Genomic DNA, 25,310 nt, shown 5'->3' with positions numbered 1-25,310 from the left:
AAATGCATCTTGAAGCTTTAAGGTGAATGCAGAAATGCCTGTTTGTACAAGGCTTTGGGCTTGGTTCACACTCCCGCAGTATGTTGTGAAGTGTGTTAAAAAAAATAAATAAATACACATCTTTTTGCAGGTAAAATGTGCATTTTTTTTTTTTTTTTTTTACTAGGAGCCTGCAAAGCTCTGCACTCGTGAACAGCAGATCATGAGTGCAATGGCAGGGCTCTTGCAGACTGTCAGTGTAGGCTGTCTGCTCGTACCTCATACGGGCAGGCAGTTACACACTGACAGGAAGCTTCAGTGAACTAACTAGAGCACTCAACCGCACCCCAGTAGTTCATTGTGAACTACAAACCAACAGCCACAAAGGCTATCAGTACTTGTAGTTCTCCCATTCACAGAACTCTGTTAATAACACAGCAGGGTGAGAGAAGCCCCACACAACCACATTTAAACATTTTTTTTATTCAAAATTGTGACAGCGAGTGCAAGAAGGTAATCCCCGGCTTACTATCACAATGGGGGATCAGGGGGGTATGGGGGCTTCTGCAACAGTAACATGGTACAGGTTATATCCTGAATATGGGTGTTAAAAAAAAGGTGAACTTCTCCTTTAACTTGCATTGAGTTAAGACATCCCATTAATTTTACCGTTTTGATAGAAGTATGTTGGATTAGTTACAGTGATAGGAAACCGTATCCTTAGTCTCCAAAACTACCCATACACATTCACTAGTTACTGGTGCAGTCATGTGCACTGATCTATGTGCACTGCACAGCCCATAGTTTTCAGTTCATCTCAGGAGTGAGCAAGAGTGGGTGGATGTGTTCCTAAATATAGTGGGACCATGGTGAACGAACATGGCACCCTTTCACCGGATGTCGGATCACAGCAACTAAAAAAAAAAAAATTAAAGGAGGAGGTTGAAAACAAAAGAAGCTGATCAGCTCAGTATCCCTTACATTGGCTGCAGTAAGCTCATGGTCGCTTTAATCATTTGCAGGGCAGTGCATTGTGACACATTGTAACTGCACAGTGCTGTGTTACAAAAAAATCCATACGTTTTATCATTTTATTGTAAAGCACACTAACACAGAGCACATACAGTGCTACGGATTGGGCATTATCACTACACATAGATGGAAGGCAAATTTCCAGATTTTTAGTGCAAGTTGCCTATTTGCAGTATAGTTTTTCGTATCTTCAGTTTTCACCATTTTGCAATAAGGTTCCATTTAAAATGTACAAATATTTATTAACTCAATACGGTTTTATCTGTTAAAATTTAAAGTGGTTGTAAAGGCTCAAGGTTTTTAGAAGGTTTTCATAGAATGCATGAAGGTAAAAAACCTTCTCTGTGCTGTTTCCCCCCCAGCCCCCCCCCCCAATACTTACCTAAGCCCCCTCTCCATTCAGCGATATACACTGGAGTCTTGGCTATCCCGGGATTCCCTTCCTCATTGGCTAAGACAGAAGCTGGAGCCATTGGCTACCACTGCTTTTAATCACAGCCAGTGAGCCAATGAGAAGAGAGAGGGGGTAGGGCCAAGCTGTGGCTCTGTGTGTGAATGGACACACAGAGCACCGAGTGCCTCAAAGCAAGCTGCTTGCTGTGGGGGCACCCGATGGGAGGGACCAGGACAGCCTGCAGGGAACCCGAGAACAGGAGGATCTGGGCTGCTATGTGCAAAACTTTTGCTCAGAGCAGGTAAGTATATAACGCCAACAGTTTGCGCAGTGTTTTACAATATAAGGGAGACAGTACAATTAAAATACATTTCAGTACAGAAGGAATGTGAGGGCCCGGCTCATGGAGCTTACAATCTAAAGGAAGGGGGAGGTGATACAAAAGGTGATAGTTGCAGGGGATGATCTGGTGGAGGTGATTCAATTACAGTTCTTAGGTGGAGGTGGGGTAGGCTTCCCTGAAGAAGTGAGTTTTCAAAGATCGCCTAAAGGCAGACAGGGTGGGCGCTGACCGGACATACTGTGGTAGGGATTTCCAGAGGATGGGGGAGGCTCTGGAGAAGTCCTAGAGGCAAGCGTGGGAGGAGGTGATGAGGGAGTTGGAGAGGAAGATATCTTGGGAGGAGCGAAGTGGGCGATTTGGGCGTTATCTGCAGATGAGGTTGGCAATTTAGCTAGGGGCAGTGTTGTGGATGGCTTTGTAAGCTGTGGTTAGTATTTTGAATTTTATATGTTGGGTGGGGATTTTGGAAATGTTCCAGAGATTGAGGCGGCAGGATTTAGCCAGTGATTGGATGTGGGGCCCAAAGGAGAGGTCAGAGTCTAGGATTACGCCTAGCACCCTGGCATGAGGGGAAGGACCAATGGTTGTGCTGTTGATCTTAATGGTAAAGTCATGAGAGGGGAATCCGGGAGGAGGAAATATTACAAGCTCAGTGTTGGAAAGATTGAGTTTAAGGTATTGATGTGACATCCATGCTGATATGTCGCTTAGTAGATTTGTGATACGTGAGGAGATTGAAGGGGTGAGCTGGGGAGTGGAGAGATAGATCTGGGTGTCATCAGCATAGAGGTGATATTGGAAGCCATGGGAGGTTATCAGTTGGCCCAGGGAGAAGGTGTATAGAGAGAAAAGGAGAGGCTCGAGGACAGAACCTTGGGGTACCTCAACAGGAAGAGGAGCGGAGGAGGAGGAGTTGTATGTGACACTGAAAGTGCACTGAGAAAGGTAAGTGGAGAACAAGGAGAGAGCAGAGTCACGGAGACCGATGGAGTGGAGTTTACTGAGCAGGAGCGGGTGGTTGACTGTGTCAAAGGCAGCGGAAAGGTCAAGGAGTATGAGTATGGAGTAGTGGCCATTGGTTTTAGCAGTTAGTAGGTCATTGGTGAGTTTTAGTAGGGCAATTTCTGTGGAATGTTGTGGGCGGAAGCCAGACTGTCGAGGATCAAGAAGGTTGCTGTCGGTGAGGTAGCAGTTCATACGGTTGTGATCAAGGCGCTCGAGAAGCTTGGAGGCAAACGGGAGCAGGGAGATGGGTCTTAAGTTATTCAAAAAGGTGGGATCCAGCGAGGGTTTTTTGAGAGTGGGGGTAACCAGTGCATGTTTGAGCGGGGAGGGAAAGGTGCCGATGGAGAGTGAGAGGTTGAAGATGAAGGTTAGAGAGTTTAGGATAGAGCGGGAAGGAGGCTGCAACAGTCATGAGGGGACAGGATCCAGGGGACAGGTGGTGAAGTGGGCCTTGGAAAGGAGTTTGGTAACTTCCTCAGTGGTAACAGTGTCGAAGGAGGAGAGTGTTGAGTGTGGTCACTTTAATAGGAGTGTTGTAGATTTGATGGGTTTGTGTCTATTAATAATGATTTTAGGGCTTTTTTTTTGGGTAAAACCATCATTTTGACAAACATTTGCACAATTGTTTTGGGACCTAAATAATTCAGTAGCACCTTCTTTATACTCTACTGGTCTTTTGTTTTAAGAAAATGTATCATTTTGGGGGTCTTTTACAAACTCTGAAAGCAGTAGGTAAAAAATTATATGCAGATTTTTAGCTTTACAGTTTTTGTACCTTTTTTGATTTTTCACCATTTCGCAAAAGGCACAATTTAAAATTTAGAAATTTGGTTTATTTGTTGTACACTGTGAGTAGGCAGGTTTGTTTTATTGCAGAAGAGACATGTAACGTCTGTTCTGCAATAAAACACCCTTACCTGCCTGTTTGACCTGTTAGGTCTCTAACTCAGAAAGCTGTAAGGGTGAAAAATTTCAAAAATGATCTGGCCACCTGAGTTTAAAAGTGGAATGTAGGACCTGGCAGCGAAAGGGTTGAACCAGATTGTCACTTTAATCGGACATAGAAATCCTGGCTGTAAAATCCTAAAATGACGGCAGTATCACAATACTTGCTATGTCTCCCATATAATTGGCCGTGGCCGTAATGTGGCAATAACTGTAACACCGTAGTGCTATTACATAACACTGTATTTATAATACTTTTTGAATTTACATTGAACTGTGACATTCCATTGCTGGCTATAGTATTGACTAGTATATCTGTACAGTACTCACTATATGATTTCACAATCTCGCCTGAAGTTTCCTTAAACGCCTCACGTCACAATGTTTGCTATGATGGTGATAAGGTTTCAAAATTTCACCATATGTGTTATCTCATATTTTGTGACAATTTGTGGTACAAGCAAAATGCAAAGTCTGTGACATGGGGTAGACCATAGCCTGAGAAATACAGTCGCTCTGTGCTAATCCATTGCGACACAATGAAAAAACATCTAGCATGCCTTGACCTTCAGCTTGCAATTGAAATCAGTTCTTTCAAAATTGCAGCACAACCCTTGGCAGCTAGTAGAAAAAAAAAAGATTCCAGGATTACAGAGATAATGTCATTGTATGCAAACTGAACAGAGACAGATGGCAGACTTATGAAGGTAAAGTGGGTTTACACAAAGTTTTCACAGCTGCAAGGTAAAGATTGCTAGAGACCTGTTACAGAGGAGCAACACAGGGCTTGCAATATGCAGGTGATGGTATTAGCAGCATATTTACTGCAATGCAAGTAAGGCATTTGCCTGGGGCAGCCATTTTTGGGGGGGTGGAGCCACAGAGGGCACCTGATTTTAGTGTTGCCTAGGGCAGCCCCAGGAATCACGAAATTAATGCATCACTGGATGGTATAGCATAGGTCACTTTCACATTCAGGTTGCTAGCTTTTTCAAAAGAAAAGGTCATCCAGGTCATCTATGTGTTTCTAATTGTACAGGTTTACTTTAAAGCAAATATTTGATTTTAATAAGTAACAGCTCTTCTATTCCTGATTTGTACTTTACAACACAACATGTACGGACTTACAGCCAAACTCCAGCATCAATTTATAATTCCCTAATAGGCCCCCACCCTTCTTCCTTATGTAAAAATGAACAACAAAAAAAAAGTTTTCAATCTATGCTTACCCGCATCACACATTCTTCTATTGTGGCCCTGTACAAGCTTTCTTTCTGGTCCTTGCTGAGCTTCTTTCAGCAAACTTTCTGTGAGTCCAGGGTATCTAGGACCTGGGTTTGTGCAGAATTCTCCTTTGAGTCTAGGGTAGACTGATGACAGAGTGATGCCACATCATTACGTGTTACTAAACCTGCAGTATTCAGCTGAAGAAGGAAGAGAACCTGTGACGTCAATCAGATTACGACTGTCATAGCTTTCTAGTACAGGGTTGAATAAGAAAGTAACATCTGATTGGTTGATGCGAAGCAGTACCTTCATTGTTCCTTTCCTCTTCTATAGTATATCTTGCTGTTATCCGCAATGAACAGCTTATTGTAATTCTCTTAACTGTTCCTAAGACCTGATCATGTGATTTACCATAAACAGATCTTTAATGTGACTGTAATGCCTTACTGCCCTGCTGGGTCTGCAAACGGGCTTGTTCGAAGAACATATGTACAAAAGAAGCCAATGAACCATTTGTATACATGGCACAAAGCTGTGCTTATGCTGCCTCCCTCATCAAACTCTTACCTCCAAGAGGGAGATCAACGATCACTCCATGAGACCGCTGTCTACCGCCGACAAAGACTTTCAAATCTGCACATTGCACTTCTGACTTGTAATAACAATTCTTTCTAGCAAAATGTACCTACTGTTGGCAGCAACTGGGGAGGCCATTGTGCTCCTAATGAAGAGATCATGTTCTCGCTGGCATTTTAACATCTTAGTCACTTCGATGAGAGAATTTATATATATTTTTTTTCTTTTTAAAGCGCAGTTACGGCAGAGAATAAATATAGAATCAATGTCTGTACTTGTAGACATTGGCTATGTTGAGCAAAACTCTGGTTATTAAGTATGGCTGGCAGTTTCTCCTTAAGAGACTTATGATTTAGTGAGCGTGTCACTTTCAATAGCCCCATTCCACTGGAGGACGGTCTCATGAGCTCAGATTTGAGAAGCAGTGATGGATCCGTGATGGTGATGCAATTACGGGACTTGCCAGGCGCGTACCTGACCTGTTAGATAAATGGAAGCACCGTGCACACATGCACAACCCCCACCTCCGCTCTGAGCCAAGGTTGCTTTCATTCCATAGAAGCGTCCAGCCATCAGTCTCGTTTGGGGATCCAATTTAATTTTCCTATCGGGGGCTTTCAAGAATGGTGAAAGCTACCTATAATTTTACTATAAGTGGAACTACAATTTTACACCCTAAATTGGAAAAAAAAAGTTTCTCGCATTTTAATGCAATGATATAAACTTTAAAGATCTTGTTCTTTGTCCATACAGGGCAAACCAGCCAACAGAATTACATTAATCTCTCCTCCTCATATCTAAATTTTTTTTTTCTTGCCCCCGATGCTCACTTTGGCGTTTGAAAGCAGGAAAAGCCACCTTGTGTGAGCAAGAAATTGCTGAAGCCATAGGGTACATTGTTATATGACTACTAGCTGGTCTATATCTACTTGCCTGTCCCAAATCCAGCAAGACATGAAGCAAAGTCTACACGGTACACTCTCCATTCAGTCCAGCTGAGTATGAGCTCTCCATGTACAGTGTAAATATGCATGTATGTCTCAGAAGATTTTGCCAAATGGCTCTATGGCATTGTGGGTTATATCTTGCTGGAAAAGACACAGGTGAGTGTAAAACTTGCTGGTAGTAGATGAATAGTACTACATAAGTGTAACTGCATTAATACAGTACATGGTAACATGCGTAACCTTTGGTCACCCTAAACTTCCAGTCTGGCCACAGCCACATGCAACAGACATCTGGAAGTGCCTGCATATACTTTAATCTACCTTGCAAAGCCCTTCTGAAGCCTTAAAACCCATGGTGCTCATTCAGGCCAATGTTGACCACTTTCACTGCCCTTGCATGCGCCTTAGTATTCGTCATTGAGGCCATCCATTATAGTTCCAGGCCAGTGGCAGGTAGGAGGGGTATGCTTGAGTACAGAAAATTGTTTTTACAAAACCAAGCACTCTGGATTTAAGGCCAGACTTCTGCAAGGCTTGTGACCGCATGCATGCATTTTGCTAAAATTTTAAGAAACCACAGGTTTACTTTAATATTAAATAATGTTCTCCATATACTTTGTTTCTGAATTTAGTTTGTAATATGTTTTGTGAGGGTTTGGTCCTCTTCCTTATTCTATATCTAATCACTAGAAATATACGTATTTTACAAAGCTGCATGCAGTTTTTTAATCTGAAGGTTTTTGCGTGCGTGCGTGCGTGCGTGCGTGCGTGGTAATGAATAATAAAAAAAAATTAGATTTCCCTGCATGCACTTCTTTTCCTCTGAGGCTGCTGTCAGATGTATAGTATCTGACTGTCATTCAGGCTAGGTGATTCCATTTGCCAGGTACAGATCATACTTGCCATGTAGTCAAATTTGAGTGAGCAAGTCCAGAAAGACACAGTAAAAAAAAAAAAGAAAAGGAAAACGGTGTGCTCCTAACCTTGCTTTGCAATGCTGAGATGGTTTACTTCCCACCTGAGGCACTCTGCACATGACTTGGTATGTTCTTACCGTATCTGCATAGGTTTCCTTTGGGTGCCGTAATCTGTATCCATGGCGGCTTGCAGCATTTCCTTGGAGTACTACTTGTTCGTAGGAATGGATAGGGCAGTTGTGTAAAAGCGAGTCAATAAGGCACCAACCCCAATGAGGCAAAAAAAAAAGCTTTATTCCTTCAGTTTATCTTCGCACATGGAAGCACTTGGGTGCTTAGTACTAGCGCCTGCTGAGCAGCCAAATCAAGCTCCGCTGTCTGCTCCATTAGGCCCTGTTAACACCTGGGCAGTTTGGATTTGCAGCAGAATCACTGCGATTTTGCCAGCAATCTTAAAACGCACTGCAATCTCAAGACACAGGTTCAGGTGTCATTATTTTCAATGTCATCTAAAATGCGGTGCGGTTTTGCTGTAATTGTGCAATTTACTGCGTGACAATCGTGGCAAATCATGTGAAGCTTGCTACCCAAAAAGGAGCAGGAGCTTCTTTTGGCTGACAAGCTTCACATGATGCGATTTGCCATGCAACAATCACGGCAAAACTGCACCACGTTTTAGGTGCTATTGAAAATAATGGCACCTGAACCTTCATTTTTGCGATCACAAGCAGAATCTCAGCAATTCTGCCATGATCCCAAAAAGCCCAGGTGTGAGTGAATTTGCTCTGGTTCACACAAATGCTATCCTGGATGCGTTTTCAAGTAAACAGATTTGCATGATGGGCTAGATAGTGTCTGTTCCTATTGAGATGGTTCACACAGATGCGATACACACACATTGCATTTTGAGTGCCATTCTGAAAAGGGTCCTGTGCAAGCTTCAAGCGGTGCCTTCCAGACTAGCAAGTGGTAGGGTAGATTGGCATGCGGAGAGAAGTGTTCACATACAGTCATGGCCAAAAATATTGGCACCCCTGCATTTCTATCAGATTATGCACCATTTTGCCCAGAAAATTTTTGCAATTACATATGTTTAGGAATTCTTGTTTTCTTTTATTTGTATTGGTATGACACAAAAAAGTGGAGAAACCAAAAGCCAAATCTGACACATTCCACACACAACTCCAAAAATGGACTGGAAGTTTTGCGTGGATTGTGTCAGATTTGGCTTTTTGTTTCTCCACTTTTTGTGTCATACCAATACAAACAAAAGAAATAAACATGCGAATGTCTAAATATTTATAATTGCAACAATTTCATGGGTGAAGTGGTGCATTATCTGACAGAAATGCAGGGGTGCCAATATATTTGGCCATGACTGTAGAATTGATATTGACGGGAGTTTTCGCATTGAAGTCAATAGGAGATGTTTTTGCTTTGAAGTCAATGGGAGGCAGTTGTGGAGAGAGAGACTGCAAAATCGCACCTGTGCTAAAATCGCACAGAAACCAGAATGACATTGCGATTTCAGTACACGTGTGTGTGAACCCAGGCTAAAGAGGCTGCTTGCCTGCAGAAGTGCTAAATGTAAAAAAAAAAAAACTACCTGCCTGTTGCATGGAACTGCATATCCTGGGCTTCAGGCGACATGAATCCTACATCCCTGGAGGGAGCATCTCCCTGCTGCTGCTCCTACTTACAAAAAGCCACATGGAACTCCTAACTTCAGTCTGTTCCTGCTGCTTGCTTACCGTGAGCTGGCTCACCGCTGACCATCCCGCCCACCTTTTACCCTCTACCAGCTGTCCAGGTTTCATTAGTACTTGAGGCTTTGCTTCCCGAAACTGAGTACTGCTGTACCAGGTGCACCCAGCTCACTTTCTATTGATGGCTGTAGGGCTGCTGGCAGCACGCCTACTGATGGTGCTCATGTCTGCAGTTTGCCTTGGAGTCCTCTTTTGACTCCATTCTGAGTCACTCAAGTTGTTGACTGATGAGCTTACTTCGGAAGAGTCAAAGTTTTCTGCACTATAAACTTATTATTGATGTAATGCACACCACTCTGTAATTCGAGGATCAGCCTGTTGCTTCTGCCAGTACTTTGTGGTCTTGGGTTATTTAAAGTGGAACTTAGGTCAGAAAATTAAGTCCTACTAGATCAGGGGTTAAAATTTTGAGTCCAGACCTACTAGCCAGTCACAAAACGTAGTCTCCACCAGTTGCCCCACCCAACCTTGCCCTGGTCTGCCCCAAACCCCACCCCGGTCCGTCCCCAACCACGCCCCCTTAAAGCTTATGAAATTACATTCTTCTTTAGAATAAATAGTCCAAAATATAAAACTGTACACAGTATTGTATATCCCAGCTCCCCTGTACTCCATTATAGTGATATGACATGTACACAGTAATGTATATCCCCCTCCCCTGCACTCCATTATAGTGATATGACATGTACACAGTAATGTATATCCCAGCTCCCCTGTACTCCGTTATAGTGATATGACATGTTGTATATACAGTACTTACTCCTAGTCCCCCCGAGTCCCCCGCGGTGGTGGAGAGGGTGTCTCCTCTCAGCGGAGGAGAACAGACCTCTCCTGCACCTGTCCCCTCGGCGGTGGTGCCGCAGGAGCCAGAAAACGGAAGTTGTAAACCAGAACTTGGCTTCACAATGAGGCTTTGAGCGCAGGTGCAGTCGCTCCATGCTTCATTTGTGCTCGCCACAGAGGAATTTCTCCTCGCATTTGGCGAGCGGGCAAGCGGCTTTTTCAAGCCCTTGACTAGATCACTTCAGACTGGCCCCTTTTGCAGGTATAGCTATGTAAAATATTAGGTGTCTATACAGTTTAATATCCAGAAATACACTGTCTCTCTCTGCTGTGTACATGCTCAGTTACTTTCCATTTTAGGCATTTTTAGGGCACTGCTGAACTTGTAGAGACCGCTCTACTGACAGACTTAAAGTGGAATTAAAGTCCCCTATCCTTTACAGCCAAGGAAGCTGCTTCTGTTTGATCTGCAACTGCCATGGTACTGCACATGTGATCAGTTATGACTCCAGTCATTTTATGGTTTGGCCGTTTGAGGACACAAGCATATGTTAGGGCTTGTTCACACCATGGTCCAGAGAAGTCTGTTTTCTGCACACATTCTGCAAAAGCACAACAAATTCAATTCTCTATGTCCCCTGTTCACATCACAACAGTATTATCACATGCAGATTTTTTTCTGCGCAGGAATCTGCAATGTGTATAAAACTGATTGGAGCACACATGAAAACTGATGTAAACTGATGTCTCTTCAAGTGAAATCTACACGTCAGTTTTTCTGCATGTATGGTGTGAACAAGGCCTTAACAATCCCAGCATTCCTAGAATGTGACTTTTTTTTTTTTTTTTTTTAAACCATTCAATCGATGGGATTAGTTTCAGTTTATAATTTACTGCTGTTCAGGGCTCTGGGTTTCAGCAAAATGGCAGCCTCCAGCAAGAAGACACGGGAGCAATGCTGGAGGCAATTTACGGCACACACTAATTTTGGTAGCATAATTGTTAATGTGGAATGTACATTCCTTGCTAAAGAACTTTATTTTTGATCAAGTTGTTATGGGTGAAGTTCCATTTTAAATCTACTAACCCCACTTTTCTGATATTTTCTTTATGGAGATTGGAAGCACCCTGTTAAGTTGTCCCCCCTTCCCCCACAGCCAACACTTGTTAGAATTTTGTTGAAAATGCTCCATTTCCACTGTGGGTCTGGTCATGTCCTAACAACACAGGGTTGCACCTGTCGTTAAGGACACCCACCGATAATTTGTAGAAAGCCCTTTCCACAGCTCTGTTCTCACTAATGGGTGCTACTCTATACCTGATCCTGGCTGTGACTTTACTATATTAAACCATGTCTAACTGGTTTAAAATTCTTAATAGATCTAGCCCCTGCTGAAGTTGCCCACTTATGAATGTAGCATATGACTGTAGCATTAAATTTTAGCCGTGACAGTTTGCTGGAAACCTCCCATCTCATCTCTCATATGTGCCTCACCTCAGTGCGTAAGCATAGGGCATTTTGACTATAATGCCAGACTGCAAAACCTTTGCACTAAAAAGCGTTTGATCCACATTGCCTTCGAGAGACAGCATTTCTGTATTTCTGAGGAACAACTCTTGTTAATGTTATGAATGGCAAGACCACCCATCTTCCTCAACACAAGAAAGCCTATGGAGCAGACTGGTAAGTCACTTCCTTTTTTGGCTGTCAAGAAGCATACCCTTTGTTTCTCCATTCCTTTAATGTTGAGACCCCTTAAACTTGTCTCCTAATCAACCCCAAAGTCTTATATTCCAAGTTTGCCAAATTCCCAGGTAAGCCTTCTCAGCATCAAGGTGAAACCCTATTTTCCTGAGTGGGGGACATCTGTAAATCTTTGTGAATTGTCCAGCTTGTCCCTTCTTCTTTTTCTTGCTTTCAACCCAAAGTCTCTGCACAGACTAACAGGTATTCATCGATCCCTCTTGGTGTTCTGGATCAAGGTGTCATTGCCTTGTAGCAGAATGGTTCCAGGGTTAACTTGAATCCGTTTGCTGTTTCAAAACAAAAAAAAGGGCATTCGCACATCGTGGATCTCAAGGCTTTGGATTCTTGCATTGGAGTTGAGAAATTCTGGATACCAACCATTTGATCTGTCATTGCCTCCCTCCATTGGGGATACTTCCTTGATTCTGTGAACATCAAAGGAGCTTACTTGCATGTGCTCACCTTTCTCCACCTTTCTAGCTCATCAGCAATATCTACATTTTGCCATGGGACTCATACCATTTTGTGGCCTTGTCCATCGGCCTTTCCTCCACATTTCATCTTTTAATCAGTGTGCTGGCTCCAGTTCTAGCAGTGTTGCATTCTCATTGCTTCCCCATTGAGGAATATTTATACAACCTCCTGTTGATGGAACAGTGTGTGAGGGCTCTGTTGGACAATGGCTCACTAACTTGCCAGACGTTAAAAACGTTCAGGTGGATCCTGTACCTTCAGAAATCGTCGCTGGATCAGACTCATCGCTTGGAGTATCTTGGTCTGGTCTTGGACACATCTCAGGCCAGTGTCATCCTTCTCTAGGAGAAATTTTCAGTTCTTAAGTACCTGGTTCAAGCTCTTCAGTCCAGATACCATCTACCGCTCCACTTCTGCATGAGTCTTGGAGTTGATGATGCCTCCTTTGTGGCAGTCCCCTTTTTCCCAATTTCCCCAGACATTAGGGCTAAGTCAGCCATGTCTCTTTACTAACCAATTTGGTTTACCACAAAGGTCAGGCTATCCCTGGCTTGGTGACTTTGGAATCTGGCTCTGGATTTAGGGAAATCCTTTCTTTCCAGCTTTTGAAAGACTTTTCATGATGGACGCCAGTCTGTTGGGCTGGGAAGAGTCCTGGACATATTATCAGTATTGGGACATGGTTGCTGAAGGATTATTGTCTCCTGATTAAACATCATGGAGCTTCATGCTATTTGGCTGTTTCTTCAGCCCTTTTGGAGGGTCCGGATTCAGTCGGAAAATGCCAAAACACCAGTATACACCAACCATCAGGGAGGAACCAGAGGTCTCTCTGTACCAAGCGAGGTAGACCGGATTCTGTCCTTGGCAGAACTTCACCTTTCAGCCATGTCAGCTGTGTACATTTTATAAGTGAACAGTTACAGTCAGGTCCATAAAAATTGGGACATCAACACAATTCTAACATTTTTGGCTCTATACACCACCACAATGGATTTGAATTGAAACGAACAAGATGTGCTTTAACTGCAGACTGGCAGCTTTAATTTGAGGGTATTTACATCCAAATCAGGTGAACAGTGTAGGAATTACAACAGTTTGCATATGTGCCTCCAACTTGTTAAGGGACCAAAAGTAATGGGACAGAATAATAATCCTAAATCAAACTTTCACTTTTTAATACTTGGTTGCAAACCCTTTGCAGTCAATTACAGCCTGAAGTCTGGAACGCATAGACATCACCAGACGCTGGGTTTCATCCCTGGTGATGCTCTGCCAGGCCTCTACTGCAACTGTCTTCAGTTCCTGCTTGTTCTTGGGGCATTTTCCCTTCAGTTTTGTCTTTAGCAAGTGAAATGCATGCTCAATCGAATTCAGGTCAGGTGATTAACTTGGCCATTGCATAACATTCCACTTCTTTCCCTTAAAAAAACTCTTTGGTTGCTTTTGCAGTATGCTTTGGGTCATTGTCCATCTGCACTGTGAAGCGGCGTCCAATGAGTTCTGAAGCATTTGGCTGAATATGAGCAGATAATATTGCCCGAAACACTTCAGAATTCATCCTGCTGCTTTTGTCAGCAGTCACATCATCAATAAATACAAGAGAACCAGTTCCATTGGCAACCATACATGCCCACGCCATGACACTACCACCACCATGCTTCACTGATGAGGTGGTATGCTTAGGATCATGAGCAGTTCCTTTCCTTCTCCATACTCTTCTCTTCCCATCACTCTGGTACAAGTTGATCTTGGTCTCATCTGTCCATAGGATGTTGTTCCAGAACTGTGAAGGCTTTTTTAGATGTTGTTTGGCAAACTCTAATCTGGCCTTCCTGTTTTTGAGGCTCACCAATGGTTTACATCTTGTGGTGAACCCTCTGTATTCACTCTAGTGAAGTCTTCTCTTGATTGTTGACTGACACACATACACCTACCTCCTGGAGAGTGTTCTTGATCTGGCCAACTGTTGTGAAGGGTGTTTTCTTCACCAGGGAAAGAATTCATCGGTCATCCACCACAGTTGTTTTCTGTGGTCTTCCGGGTCTTTTGGTGTTGCTGAGCTCACCGGTGCATTCCTTCTTTTTAAGAATGTTCCAAACAGTTGTTTTGGCCACGCCTAATGTTTTTGCTATCTCTCTGATGGGTTTGTTTTGTTTTTTCAGCCTAATGATGGCTTGCTTCACTGATAGTGACAGCTCTTTGGATCTCATCTTTAGCGTTGACAGCAACAGATTCCAAATGCAAATAGCACACTTGAAATGAACTCTGGACCTTTTATCGTCTCATTGTAATTGGGATAATGAGGGAATAACACACACCTGGCCATGGAACAGCTGAGAAGCCAATTGTCCCATTACTTTTGGTCCCTTAACAAGTGGGAGGCACATATGCAAACTGTTGTAATTCCTACACCGTTCACCTGATTTGGGTGTACATACCCTCAAATTAACGCTGCCAGTCTGCAGTTAAAGCACATCTTGTTAGTTTCATTTCAAATCCATTGTGGTGGTGTATAGAGCCAAAAATGTTAGAATTGTGTTGATGTCCCAATATTTATGGACCTGACTGTAACAGGATGTAGACCTCTTGTCTTCCAGATTTAACAGCAAACTTTTCAGGTTTGTATCCAGATACAGAGATCCCTTGGTGAAAGCAAAGGATGCTTGTATGGGATCAGTACACCTTGATCTATACATTTCCTGACTTGGAATTTCTTCTCGTCCGCTCTGCAGACTTTAGATGGAGACATTTGGGTGATCCTTATGAATTAAAACTGGCCCAGGAAAACATGGTATGCCAGCCTGGTAAGAGTTATGGCAGACGTTTTGTGGCAACTACCAGATATTCTGTCCAATTGGCTGATCTGCCGTTCTGCTTCTTGGTTTCTGGGTTTAAGGGCATGTTGAAGGCCAGATTCTAAGGGATAGGAGAATCTGAGTCTGTGATTTCTGTAATGGTTAAAGTGAGAAAGTGTGCTTCCTCTCCACTCCTCCTTTTCCTTCCCTCCCATCCCTGTCTTTGTTATTGTGAGGCATGGTTTTGTAATCTTAAGAGAGAGTTTAGAACAATATAATTTATCAATGCAGGCAGGCAAAGAGCTTAGGAAGTTATCGGCTCACTAAATTTCTGTCAGGATCAACAGGTAATTTTTTCAAACCTTTTAAATGGCTGTAACAAAACACTTTGAATTGTATATTTAATATACCAAATGGAGCAACTAGGAGAAATTCATTATTGGGGGTTATATACCCTTACAAAGGTGCTAATGCTATCATTTGACTTTTGTGGCAAGTGTGTCTCTGTGTCATTTTTCTTTCAACTTTGTTGAGGCATTCTTGCCATGAGCTACAGAATTAATTACATATATATTTTCCCCTTGTATTTTACAGGAATCCCTGTGGATCCACGGAAAGTACTCATTGTAGCAGGCCATCACAACTGGATTGTTGCTGCCTATGCTCATTTTGTGGTTTGCTACAGGTATGAATTATTCATCAGTCTGGATCTTCTTCGTGTATTTAATATTTTTCCTAAGGTCCTGATTGTTTTTCCCAGAATGCTTTTTGCTCTGGTCCACACAAGCCATTTCTCTTCTGAAATTAGGTTCTAGGCTGTGATCACCATGAACATAAAATAAGATCAGGATCATCTGTTCAACAACTTTTATATTAAGGTTGTAAAGAAAGCAGTACTTTAAAATCTATCAGTAGGTAGAGATGTGTGTGTCTTTCCCCATTAATAATGTCATTGCCTACAGATGAGGAACTAAGACGTGGAGAGATTCAACACAGGAGGATCTGAGAATTCATCCTAAATTTTACTAACTAAAACCTGTCAGCAGAGAAACATAGAGGCTGTCATTTGCAACCTCTCCTAGTAAAAAAAAAAAAAAAAAAAATTTGCGTGGCTCAATCCTGTTGCTTCAACTTTGATGCATTAACCAGGAACAAGTGTAAATTTTAAAGTATACCTTTTAGTCTGCATGAATAAATTCCTGACCTTTCACAATATAGAGCAGCATTATTTAAAATAAAAAAAAAAACAAATTTTCTCCTATGTTCATTGGTTGGCATAGCCTTTTCTTCTTCTTATCCGTTACTAAAAAGGGTTTTATAGCCCCACATACAGGAGTAGGACACTAGAGCGAAAAAAAACTCGGTACCTCCTACTCTGCTATAGGCCTCCAGTCATTCTTTCTAGTGTTCAGGAGTATGGATGTGATCTTATGCTGGGACTTTTGGTCACATAGGTTTTTTTCTTATATTTTTACCTGGGTATTTTTCTGTTCCTTCAGAGATTTTCTATCAACAGTCAGGATGGACAACGTGCTGGATAAGCTAGATTGTGGTCACCCCAGTCTGACCAGTGCGCAGACTGTTAGCTCCACGCTCGATCAGCTGCGATGATGCCCCATCCTGGACCGGGGCGGCCAGCAGGTTAAGCATCTCATGGGGACACATATGAATGGGCGCCCTCGGTCCGTTTCTCATGTTACCCTTAGCCGACAGGCCCCCCACTTCGGTGGAGAGGAGAATCTGTCATGGGAGCCTTACTCGCGTGCTCCAGCTGGATTGGTAAGTAGATGGGCCCTCCCTTCTATTTCTGGACGTGGTGTGGGCCGCAGGTTCTCTCTGGGATTGTCTGTCCCTATGGGGTGTCCCCCTGCTTTCCTTCACTGGCTGTGACGGCGTGGCTTTTGCAAGCCAGGTTCTGAATGACTAGGGGTTGTCTGGCTTTGTGTTCCGTTGAAGGCACATAAGTCTTGCACCTGGAGAGCTGGTGGTGTTTAGTGCACAGTATTGGGGTTCCATCCTCACTCTTTTTCGGTCGCGCTGATGTTGCCTTTCCTCCACCGCAGTGAGGATCAGAAACTTGCCTTGTGCACGATCAAGGGTCATGGTTCTTGGCCCTGCTCTGGCTGTTTTCTTTCAGAGTCCCTTGGCCACTCATCTTGAGCTTGCACCTTCCGTGGATCCTTCCAATTTTCTTTGCACAGAACTGTACTAGAACACAGCAAAATGCATTACAGTGCACCAGAATGGACTGTGGTGTGAACTGTAAACAAAAACGATCAAGAATGCATTTTTGTGGTGTGAATTGGTCTCTAGGACTCGTTCACATTAGAATGCGATGTGGGAGAGCCATGGTCCCGTGCGGCTTCCGCACCGCATTCCGATCACAATGCCTTGCGATCTGCTGCAGGGATCAGTTAAAAGTTAACACCCCAAACGCAGGTGCAAATGCATTGCATTTGCCCACATTGGCCCGCTTCAAATCGCATGGTAGAAAGTACCATGTGATGTGGTTGCCGTGCGTTTCAAAAAGTAGTGCTTGCACTACTTTTGGTTTGGTGCGATTTCAGCCCATTCAAATGAATGGGGTTTAAATCGTACTGCACGGAGCTGCAGATGAATCGCACAGGAAAGCAGAGCACGTTCCTGTGTAATTCAGCTTAGGGCCTATTGTTAACTGGCCCTTAATATCTACTCTATCAGTTTCTGTGAGGGAATTATTTGACTCCAAACTCTAGTTGGTAGTACCATAAGTGCCGGAGGTCAAATATTTCTGAAGATCCTGCTGTTCTATAATCTGACGTAATATAAGGTCCAAAGCAGCAGTGTTTTGGAAAGGCAAGTATATTGCCTCTTCTTTTATAGGGTTTTTAATAGCACCTCCAGTGGCTCCCTTAGAACAAGATTGCGTTCAGAAGTCAGAGAAATGAGTAGGCTAATTAAACTTTTGGATACATTGCCCAGTTTTAGTGTTTTCTGTTTGTAGTGTTGCTTCATTTTTTTGGGGTTTTTTTTTACTGAAGACCATTAGTAGGATACTATATTCATCCCAACCCTTTGAATTATAAACTAAAACAAGTAATTTGATCACATTAGAACTTGTTAAAGACGACTGGTCGCGGCTTTCCCTCATTTCTAACTGTGATAGAGTGAACACAGCTAGGGGTGTATTGAAATTTGTCAAAAATCTTGCTCTAACGCTTTTCAAATGGATTGCCTGTCTGTCCGCACCCGCAGTTTCAAATTGTTTCAGTCACAGTCAGGCACACTTGTGGTGACTCAAAGAAAAATAGAAAGCTTGGCACCTGACAGAACTTTTATTAATGGCAGGAAGAGCGTAGAGTCTAATGCTGCTTCTCCATCTTTCTCTCCCTCCTCATATTCTGGACAAAAGTGGAGAAATTGAGACACGTTTGATTTGTGGCTACAGAGCAACAACATGGAAGTTGTGAATGATGTTGTATTAAAAAACAAAGTACAAAACACCGGAACAAAAGAAAACAAAATCATCAGCAGCGTTATTGAGTAGTGAAGGTTTTCTTTTGCAGTTAAGAGTTTGTTTTTTAAAGTTTAAAGTACACCTGTTAGAATGACAGCCATGCTAAAATGATTAAATGACCACAGTGAACATCCTGCACATATCTTCAATCACATTCATATGTGATTCAGAAGCCCTGGGGTGTGTGGTTCTCAGTTGGTGAAATTGCTTGCTGGTCTGATGCCTGCCACATTTCTCTATTGGCCAGTGTGGAAACCCCTAATGGGCCAATAGGAAAGTATACTAGGGCGAAGGACACCTTTTAACATCACTGTAAGGCAGGCCATAAATGATGCAATTTTCTTTCCATGACCATAGGTTGCTGGAAAGGAAAATCTGTCTATTTCCCCGTCAACACAATCAGATGGGGGAACCCCTCCCACTGAGCTATGCTGTTCTCCTGGTGGGAGAGCGCAGGGAGCCATCCCTCCCAGGTGAAGAAAGTGATTACTGCTAGCAGCTATAGTCGCTGGCAATAGTCGCTTGGTAAAAATCTGACATGCTGGTTGTACCCAAGTCGATTGATGGATCAACTTGGGAACAATCAGCCTGCCCATAGATGGACTGAATCTCGGTTGGTCCCTGCTGAACTGACCGAGATTCAATCCATCTATGGCTGGCTTAAGTGCCAGAATTTGCATACTAGATTATATCTGGTTCTTAAATTATTCATTGCAGTGTCTGAAGGTATGTGCAGACGCCTCTAGGTCCCTGTTGTCTAAGATGTGGCACTTTTGGCACTTATAGTTAAGGTTGCACCTATACCGATATCAACGATACTAAGCATTTGCACGAGCGTTCGTATGCATGCAAGTGCTCCGATACCTGAAACCGATATCTTTGCGGTGCGATTTGAGCCCATACAAAATGAATGGGCTCAAATCGCACTGCAAAAACTCACAAGCAATTTGAACAGGAATATGCTGTGCTCCACGGATAGTTCTACCTTCCGGTGATCTGGACGGTAGTGGCCGGCCTCTCTCTTCCTGAATCATGGCTTGTGTCAGCCTTCCTGCTTTTGGACCCTGGGTGGTTTTGCTCAGCTGATGTCTGCCAGTTTTATGAGCCTTACATCTTTGTACCAAATGTGAGTGGTCCCTTTTTTAGTGTGCTAATAAATTGTTTTTTGAGATACTACACTTAGAGGCGCTTCTCCTGCTTTTATTTTCCCGCAGGGAAACCGCATGTGAGTCAGGCAGGAATTACACTGCATCCCTGTTCAAATTGCATGCGATTGTTTGCAGTGCAGTTTGAGCCCATTCGTGTTGTGTGGACTGAAATTGCGCCGCAAAAGTATCGGTACTCTGTATCAGCAAGTACTTGACCGAAAGTATCGGTACTCTGTATCAGCAAGTACTTGACCGAAAGTATCGGTACTTGTACTTGCCGGTAAACCCTACTTATTGTGTGGCCCTCAGAGTCCCTGGCAACCAACAGTCTGTTTCTCTTGCTTAGACCAGGCCAGTGCAGGAAAAATATTGTTTAGACTGGGTTTTACTAGGTAAATGGTTCAAGTTCTAGGACTAAATAGTGTGACCATTTTTCCTTACGTTTAATTCACACGGATTGCTAAACAGGCATTTCATCCATGTTTTACCACCTAAAATCTAACATGGCAGCCAGAGGGGTTTGTACACATGACAGAATGCTTTGCTGTACATCTGCAGCAGTTAACTCCGCATGCCACTTTTGATAGTCAGCGCCACCTGTCAGATTGCCCATTGAAATCAATGAGACAGTATCACAACTGCTAGCCAGATTCTCAGCTCGCAGTGACTAAGTGGTATATCCTTGCAAAATGCCTGTTCCACTGCAAAACTAAAACTGCCAAAAAACATGCATTCGGGAAGTGGCAGTATTGCCTCTTGAATGCTTAAAAACCTCTTCTGAGCCAATACTGAAAAAATGATCCACATTGGATCGCTTTTCAGGGGGTGGTTGATGCGGTTCCTTGTGTGAAAGGGGCCTAAAGGTGGTTATTCTAAATAAAAAAAAAAAATGCAGGTCAGAGTGTTTTTTGTGCAGGCACAATGTAGTTTGAGCTACAGCGGGTATAGAAAAAATAAATCCCCCACTTTAAAATAAGTACATTTTGTTGCTTTGTAGCCTGAAATGCATTGGGAATACTGCACATTCTATTCCAAATCAAGATATGAAGAAAAAAAAGGAATATTAGGCTGTCCAAAAAGATAGCAGTGTCTGCATTTTTCTTTATAAACTCAAACATTTACTGTATAAACTGAAAAGTGCTTTAAGATTTGGCTTTCCTGTGAATCACTGAACTAATTTTTAGTTGTATAAGCACTGTTTCTGAGAACTGTTTCATATCTGTGCATGGAGTCGACCAACTTCTGACACCTATGAACAGGTATTCCAGCCCAGGATGATTGCACTACATTCTACAATTCCCCTGCATTTGTTTTTCCTCAGAAACCGCATTTTTGATGTCACCCCACAGGTTTTCTATTGCATTAAGGTCCAGGGATTGGACTGGCCACTCCATAGTGTTAGTCTTGTTGGTCTGGAAACAAGATGCTCGCTTACTTGTGTTTTCTGGGGTCATTGTTTTGTTGAAATACCCATTTCAAGGACATGTCATCTTTGGCATAAGGCAACATAACCTCTTCAAGTATTTTTATGTATTCAAACTGATCCATGATCCCTGGTATGCGATAAATAGGCCCAACACCGTAGTATGAGAAACATCCCCATATCATGATGCTTGCACAACCATCCTTCACTGTCTTCACAGTGTACTGTGGCTTGAATTCAGTGTTTGGGGGTCGTCTGACAAACTGTCTCCGGCCACTAGACTCAAAAAGAACAATCTTACTTTCATCAGTCCACAAAATGTTGCGCCATTTCTCTTTAGGCCAGTCAATGTGCTCTTTGGCAAATTGTAACCTCTTCAGCACATGTCTATTTTTCAACAGTGGGACTTTGCGCAGGCTTCTTGCAGATAGCTTGGCTTCACATAGGCGTCTTCTAATTGTAACAGTACTCACAGGGAACTTTACACCTTCTTTGATCTTCCTGCAGCTGATCGTTGGATGAGTCTTTGCCATTTTGGCTATTCTACAATCCATTCAAATGGTAGTTTTCCGTTTTTCTTCCACGTCTTTCTGGTTTTGGTTGCCATTTTAAAGCATATGAGATAATTCTAGCTGAGCAGCCTATCAGTTTCTGCACTTCTCTATATGTTTTCCCCTCTCCAATCAACCTTTTAATCACAGTACACTGTTCTTCTGAGCAATGTCTGCAAAGACCTGTTTGACACTTGTTTTCTCACAGACTGAATGACCTCACTAATTGAACTCCACACTGCTATTATTTTGAACATGCCCCTTTCAATTAATGATTCAATTACACAGAATCCGTTGCATGCATGGCATGACTGTTGGGTCTGTTAGCTTTCTATTACTTTACTACACCTACTAGTAAATTATTTGCCATGTAGAAATATAATTTATACCAAAAACCGTGATCTGGTTAGTAATGCTGAACTGCTATTATTTTGAACACAACTTTAACATCAACATGTTAGAAAAAAAATAACATTCAAAAATAGAATCACTGAGTTGGAAAAAGGATCACCCCATCCTAAACATGCCTTGTAAACTCAGTCAGATGTAGCTATTCACCTTCTCAATTGCACACAAGCCATTTGACTTTCAACTTTGATCATTTTGACTAGCTCAGCATGCAGAGCTTTCCTGGAGTATTTCAGTCCCGGTAGTGCAACTGAAGCAAACAGTCATCTATGGGTGGCAAGGCACTGTAAAAAGATCTCTGGAATAAATTTGTGGACAGGCACAGGTCAGGAGATGGCTAAAAAAAAAAATCAAAGGCTTTATCAATGCCTAGAAGCACAGTGAATTATATTTATTAAGAAGTGGAAGGTATTTGGTACAACACAGACCCTCTCTGGATCAGGACATTGCTCCAAACTGAATGAAAGAGCCTGGAGGAAACTTGTCAAAGAGGCTACCAAGAGGCCTACAGCAACTCTTAAGTAGTTGCAGGAATTTATGACAAATAGTGGTCATTGTGTGCATGTGACAATATCACAAATTCTCAACAAATGTGGCTTGTATGGGAGGATTGCAGGAAAAAAGCCACTTCTCAAGAAAGGCCACATGCAGTCACCACTGAGCTTTGCTAAAATGCATATTGAAAATTTGGAGGCCACATGGAAAAAGGTGTTATGGTCAGAGGAGACTAAAATTGAATGATTTGGCCTCAACACTAAACAATATGTTTGGGAGAAATCCAATACATCTCACAATCCAAATAACACCATCCCTACAGTAAGGCATGAAAGTGGGAATATCCTGTTATGGGAGGTTTCCCTGCAGCAGGGACTGGGGCACTTGTCACGATAGAAGGAAAAATAAATGGGGCAAATGCCGTCAAATTCTCTAGGAAAATCTGCTGCCCTCTACCAGAAAGTTGTCAATGGGAAGACGGTTTACCTTCTAATATGACAATGTCCAACTCCCAACACAGCAAAAATGACCACACAGTGGTTGAAGGAGAAAAAAGGTGAATGTCCTTGTGTGGCCTAGTCATGTTCCAGACTTAAACCCCATTGAAAATCTGTGGATTGACCTGAAGACTGCATTCCACAAATGGTCACCATCAACTTGAACTGAACTTGAGCAGTTTTGCAAAGAAAAGTGAGCAAATATTGCAAAGTCTGGATGTGCAAAGTTAATGGCGACATATCCCAACAGACTTGAGGCTGGGGTGATCCTTTTTCTCAACTCAGTGATTCTGGTTTTGATTTTTTTTTGATTTTTTATGACATGTTGCTGTTATGTCTTTCACTCGGATGTTCTAAATTGCAATTGAGTAAATACAGCTGGATAAAACAAATACTATGTCTGTCTTCCGTCTTCATTTCAGGCTGCAAAGCAACAAAATGTGATTATTTTAAGGGTGGGATTCTTTTTTATACCCAATGTATATAGAGCACTTTTGATGCGGATAGTACTGGTGATTGTATGTAAACAATGCTAAATGTGGTTAAGTAAATTTGGGCCATATAGAGAGCTAGAGCTGGCATTGGTAGTTGGTTATAAAGAGAGCCCTAGATGTGGTATGGATATTTGGGAGCCATATAGAGATTGCTACATGTCTTTACTGCTAATTTGAGCCATATAGAGAGCTCTGTATGCTTCTACTGGAAGTTGGAGTCCTAGAGAGTGCTAGATAGATGTTGGTACTAGTTGGCGTCTTCTAGAGAGCAATAGTTGCTGTTACTGGCACTTGAAGCATCCAGAGAGCCCTAACTGCTGGCACTCTTTTTAAGTCATATAGACCGCACTAGATGCTCTCTTTGAGTTGTACTATAATGGGAGTGCTTTCTACAGAACTAGTATATAGTTTAGCTGCTTACTGTTCTTGATAATGAGCCTTTCATATTCCATTTGTGCTTTTTCATAGGATAAAGGAATCCTCTGGCTGGCAGCAAGTCTTCTCAAGCCCATATCTAGACTGGACCATTGAAAGGGTGGCCCTTAATGCAAAGGTAGTCGGAGGGCCCCATGGAGATAAAGACAAGATGGTGGCGGTTGCATCAGAAAGCAGCATAATTCTTTGGAGCATACAGGATGGAAGCAGTGGCAGTGAAATAGGTGAACTTCGCTCTTTCTTTATGAGAACTGTAGAAATCTTCTGTGCCCTTTCAAATAACCACTTGATGCCATATCATGTACATGTGCGTTATTTGGCATTAAGTGGTTGTACTGGGTTGATGCCTGCAGGCATCATCCCGATATTGTTTTTTTTAGGCTGGTGGCCAGCTTTTATGTATAAAGAAATTTATGTGTAAAGAAATAATGTAAAATTTAAAAAAAAAAAAACATTTTTAAAGCACCCCTCCACACACCCCTCCACACGCTCGCACACAAAGATGAACGCACACGTTGGGCCTGCACAAACACGCAAACACTAAAGGCGAGTGCAATCATTCTACCACCAGACCTTCTCTGTAACTCTTAGCTGGTAACCTGTAAAGATTTTTTAAGCGTCGCCTATGGCGATGTAGTTTGTCACCATTCCACGAGCGTACTTGTTTTTAAAGCGTGATATGTTGGGTAGCTTTTTACTCGGCGTAACACCATCTCTTATATTGTACCAAAAAATCAGGTGTTACTGTATATTGTGTTTGTGTGCATTAAAATTCATTAAAGTGTATTTTTTCCAAATCATTTGTGTTTGAAAAACTGCTGTGGAAATACTGCGTGACATAAAAAATAACAAAATCCAACAATTTATTCTCTAGGGCCTTTGCTAAAAAAAAAAAATATAATGTATTAACAGGTACTGTGTAAAAATGAAAAATAAAAAAAATTAAACATTTTAAAGCGCCCTTGTCCTCTCTTGCGAGCACTCATACCTACAGTGAGGAACAGAAGTATTTGAACACCCTGAGATTTTGCAAGTTCTCCCACTTTGAAATCATGGAGGGGTCTGAAATTCACATTGTAGGTGCATTCCCACTCTGAGAGACAGAATTAAAAAGAAAAAAAAATTCAGGAAATCACATTGTATGTAGGATTTTTAAAGAATTTATTTGTCTTGCACTGCTGAACATAAGTATTTGAACACCTAAGAAACAACAATAATTCTGGCTCTCGAAGACCTGTTACTGTGCCTTTAAAAAGTCTACCTCTACTCCACTCATTAATCTAACTTAGTAGCACCTGTCTGAGCTCTTTAAAGACACCAGTCCACCCCACAGTCAGTCAGATGAAAAACTACTACCATGGGCAAGACCAAATAGCTGTCAAGAGACACCAGAGACAAAATTGTGGACCTCCACAAGGCTGGAAAGGGCT

General features: G+C 42.4%; 1 protein-coding gene across 1 annotated transcript in view; it reads left to right on the top strand.

Moving 5' to 3' along the window:
* KCTD3 (potassium channel tetramerization domain containing 3) overlaps nucleotides 1–25,310 on the top strand; it is a 98,141-nt gene that overhangs the window by 39,650 nt on the left and 33,181 nt on the right. Inside the window, exons 8-9 of the mRNA XM_089684811.1 lie at nucleotides 15,528–15,618; nucleotides 23,914–24,104. Coding sequence (XP_089540937.1) covers nucleotides 15,528–15,618; nucleotides 23,914–24,104 — 282 coding nt within the window. The remainder of the gene's footprint in view (nucleotides 1–15,527; nucleotides 15,619–23,913; nucleotides 24,105–25,310) is intronic.

Source organism: Staurois parvus, unplaced genomic scaffold, assembly GCF_062004578.1.
Source record: "Staurois parvus isolate SC_StPar_1 unplaced genomic scaffold, SC_StPar_1.0 ptg000357l, whole genome shotgun sequence".
In the NCBI taxonomy this organism is placed as follows: domain Eukaryota; kingdom Metazoa; phylum Chordata; class Amphibia; order Anura; family Ranidae; genus Staurois; species Staurois parvus.
The sequence above is the reverse complement of the archived record's forward strand: the minus strand, read 5'-3'. Positions and strand labels throughout refer to the sequence as shown.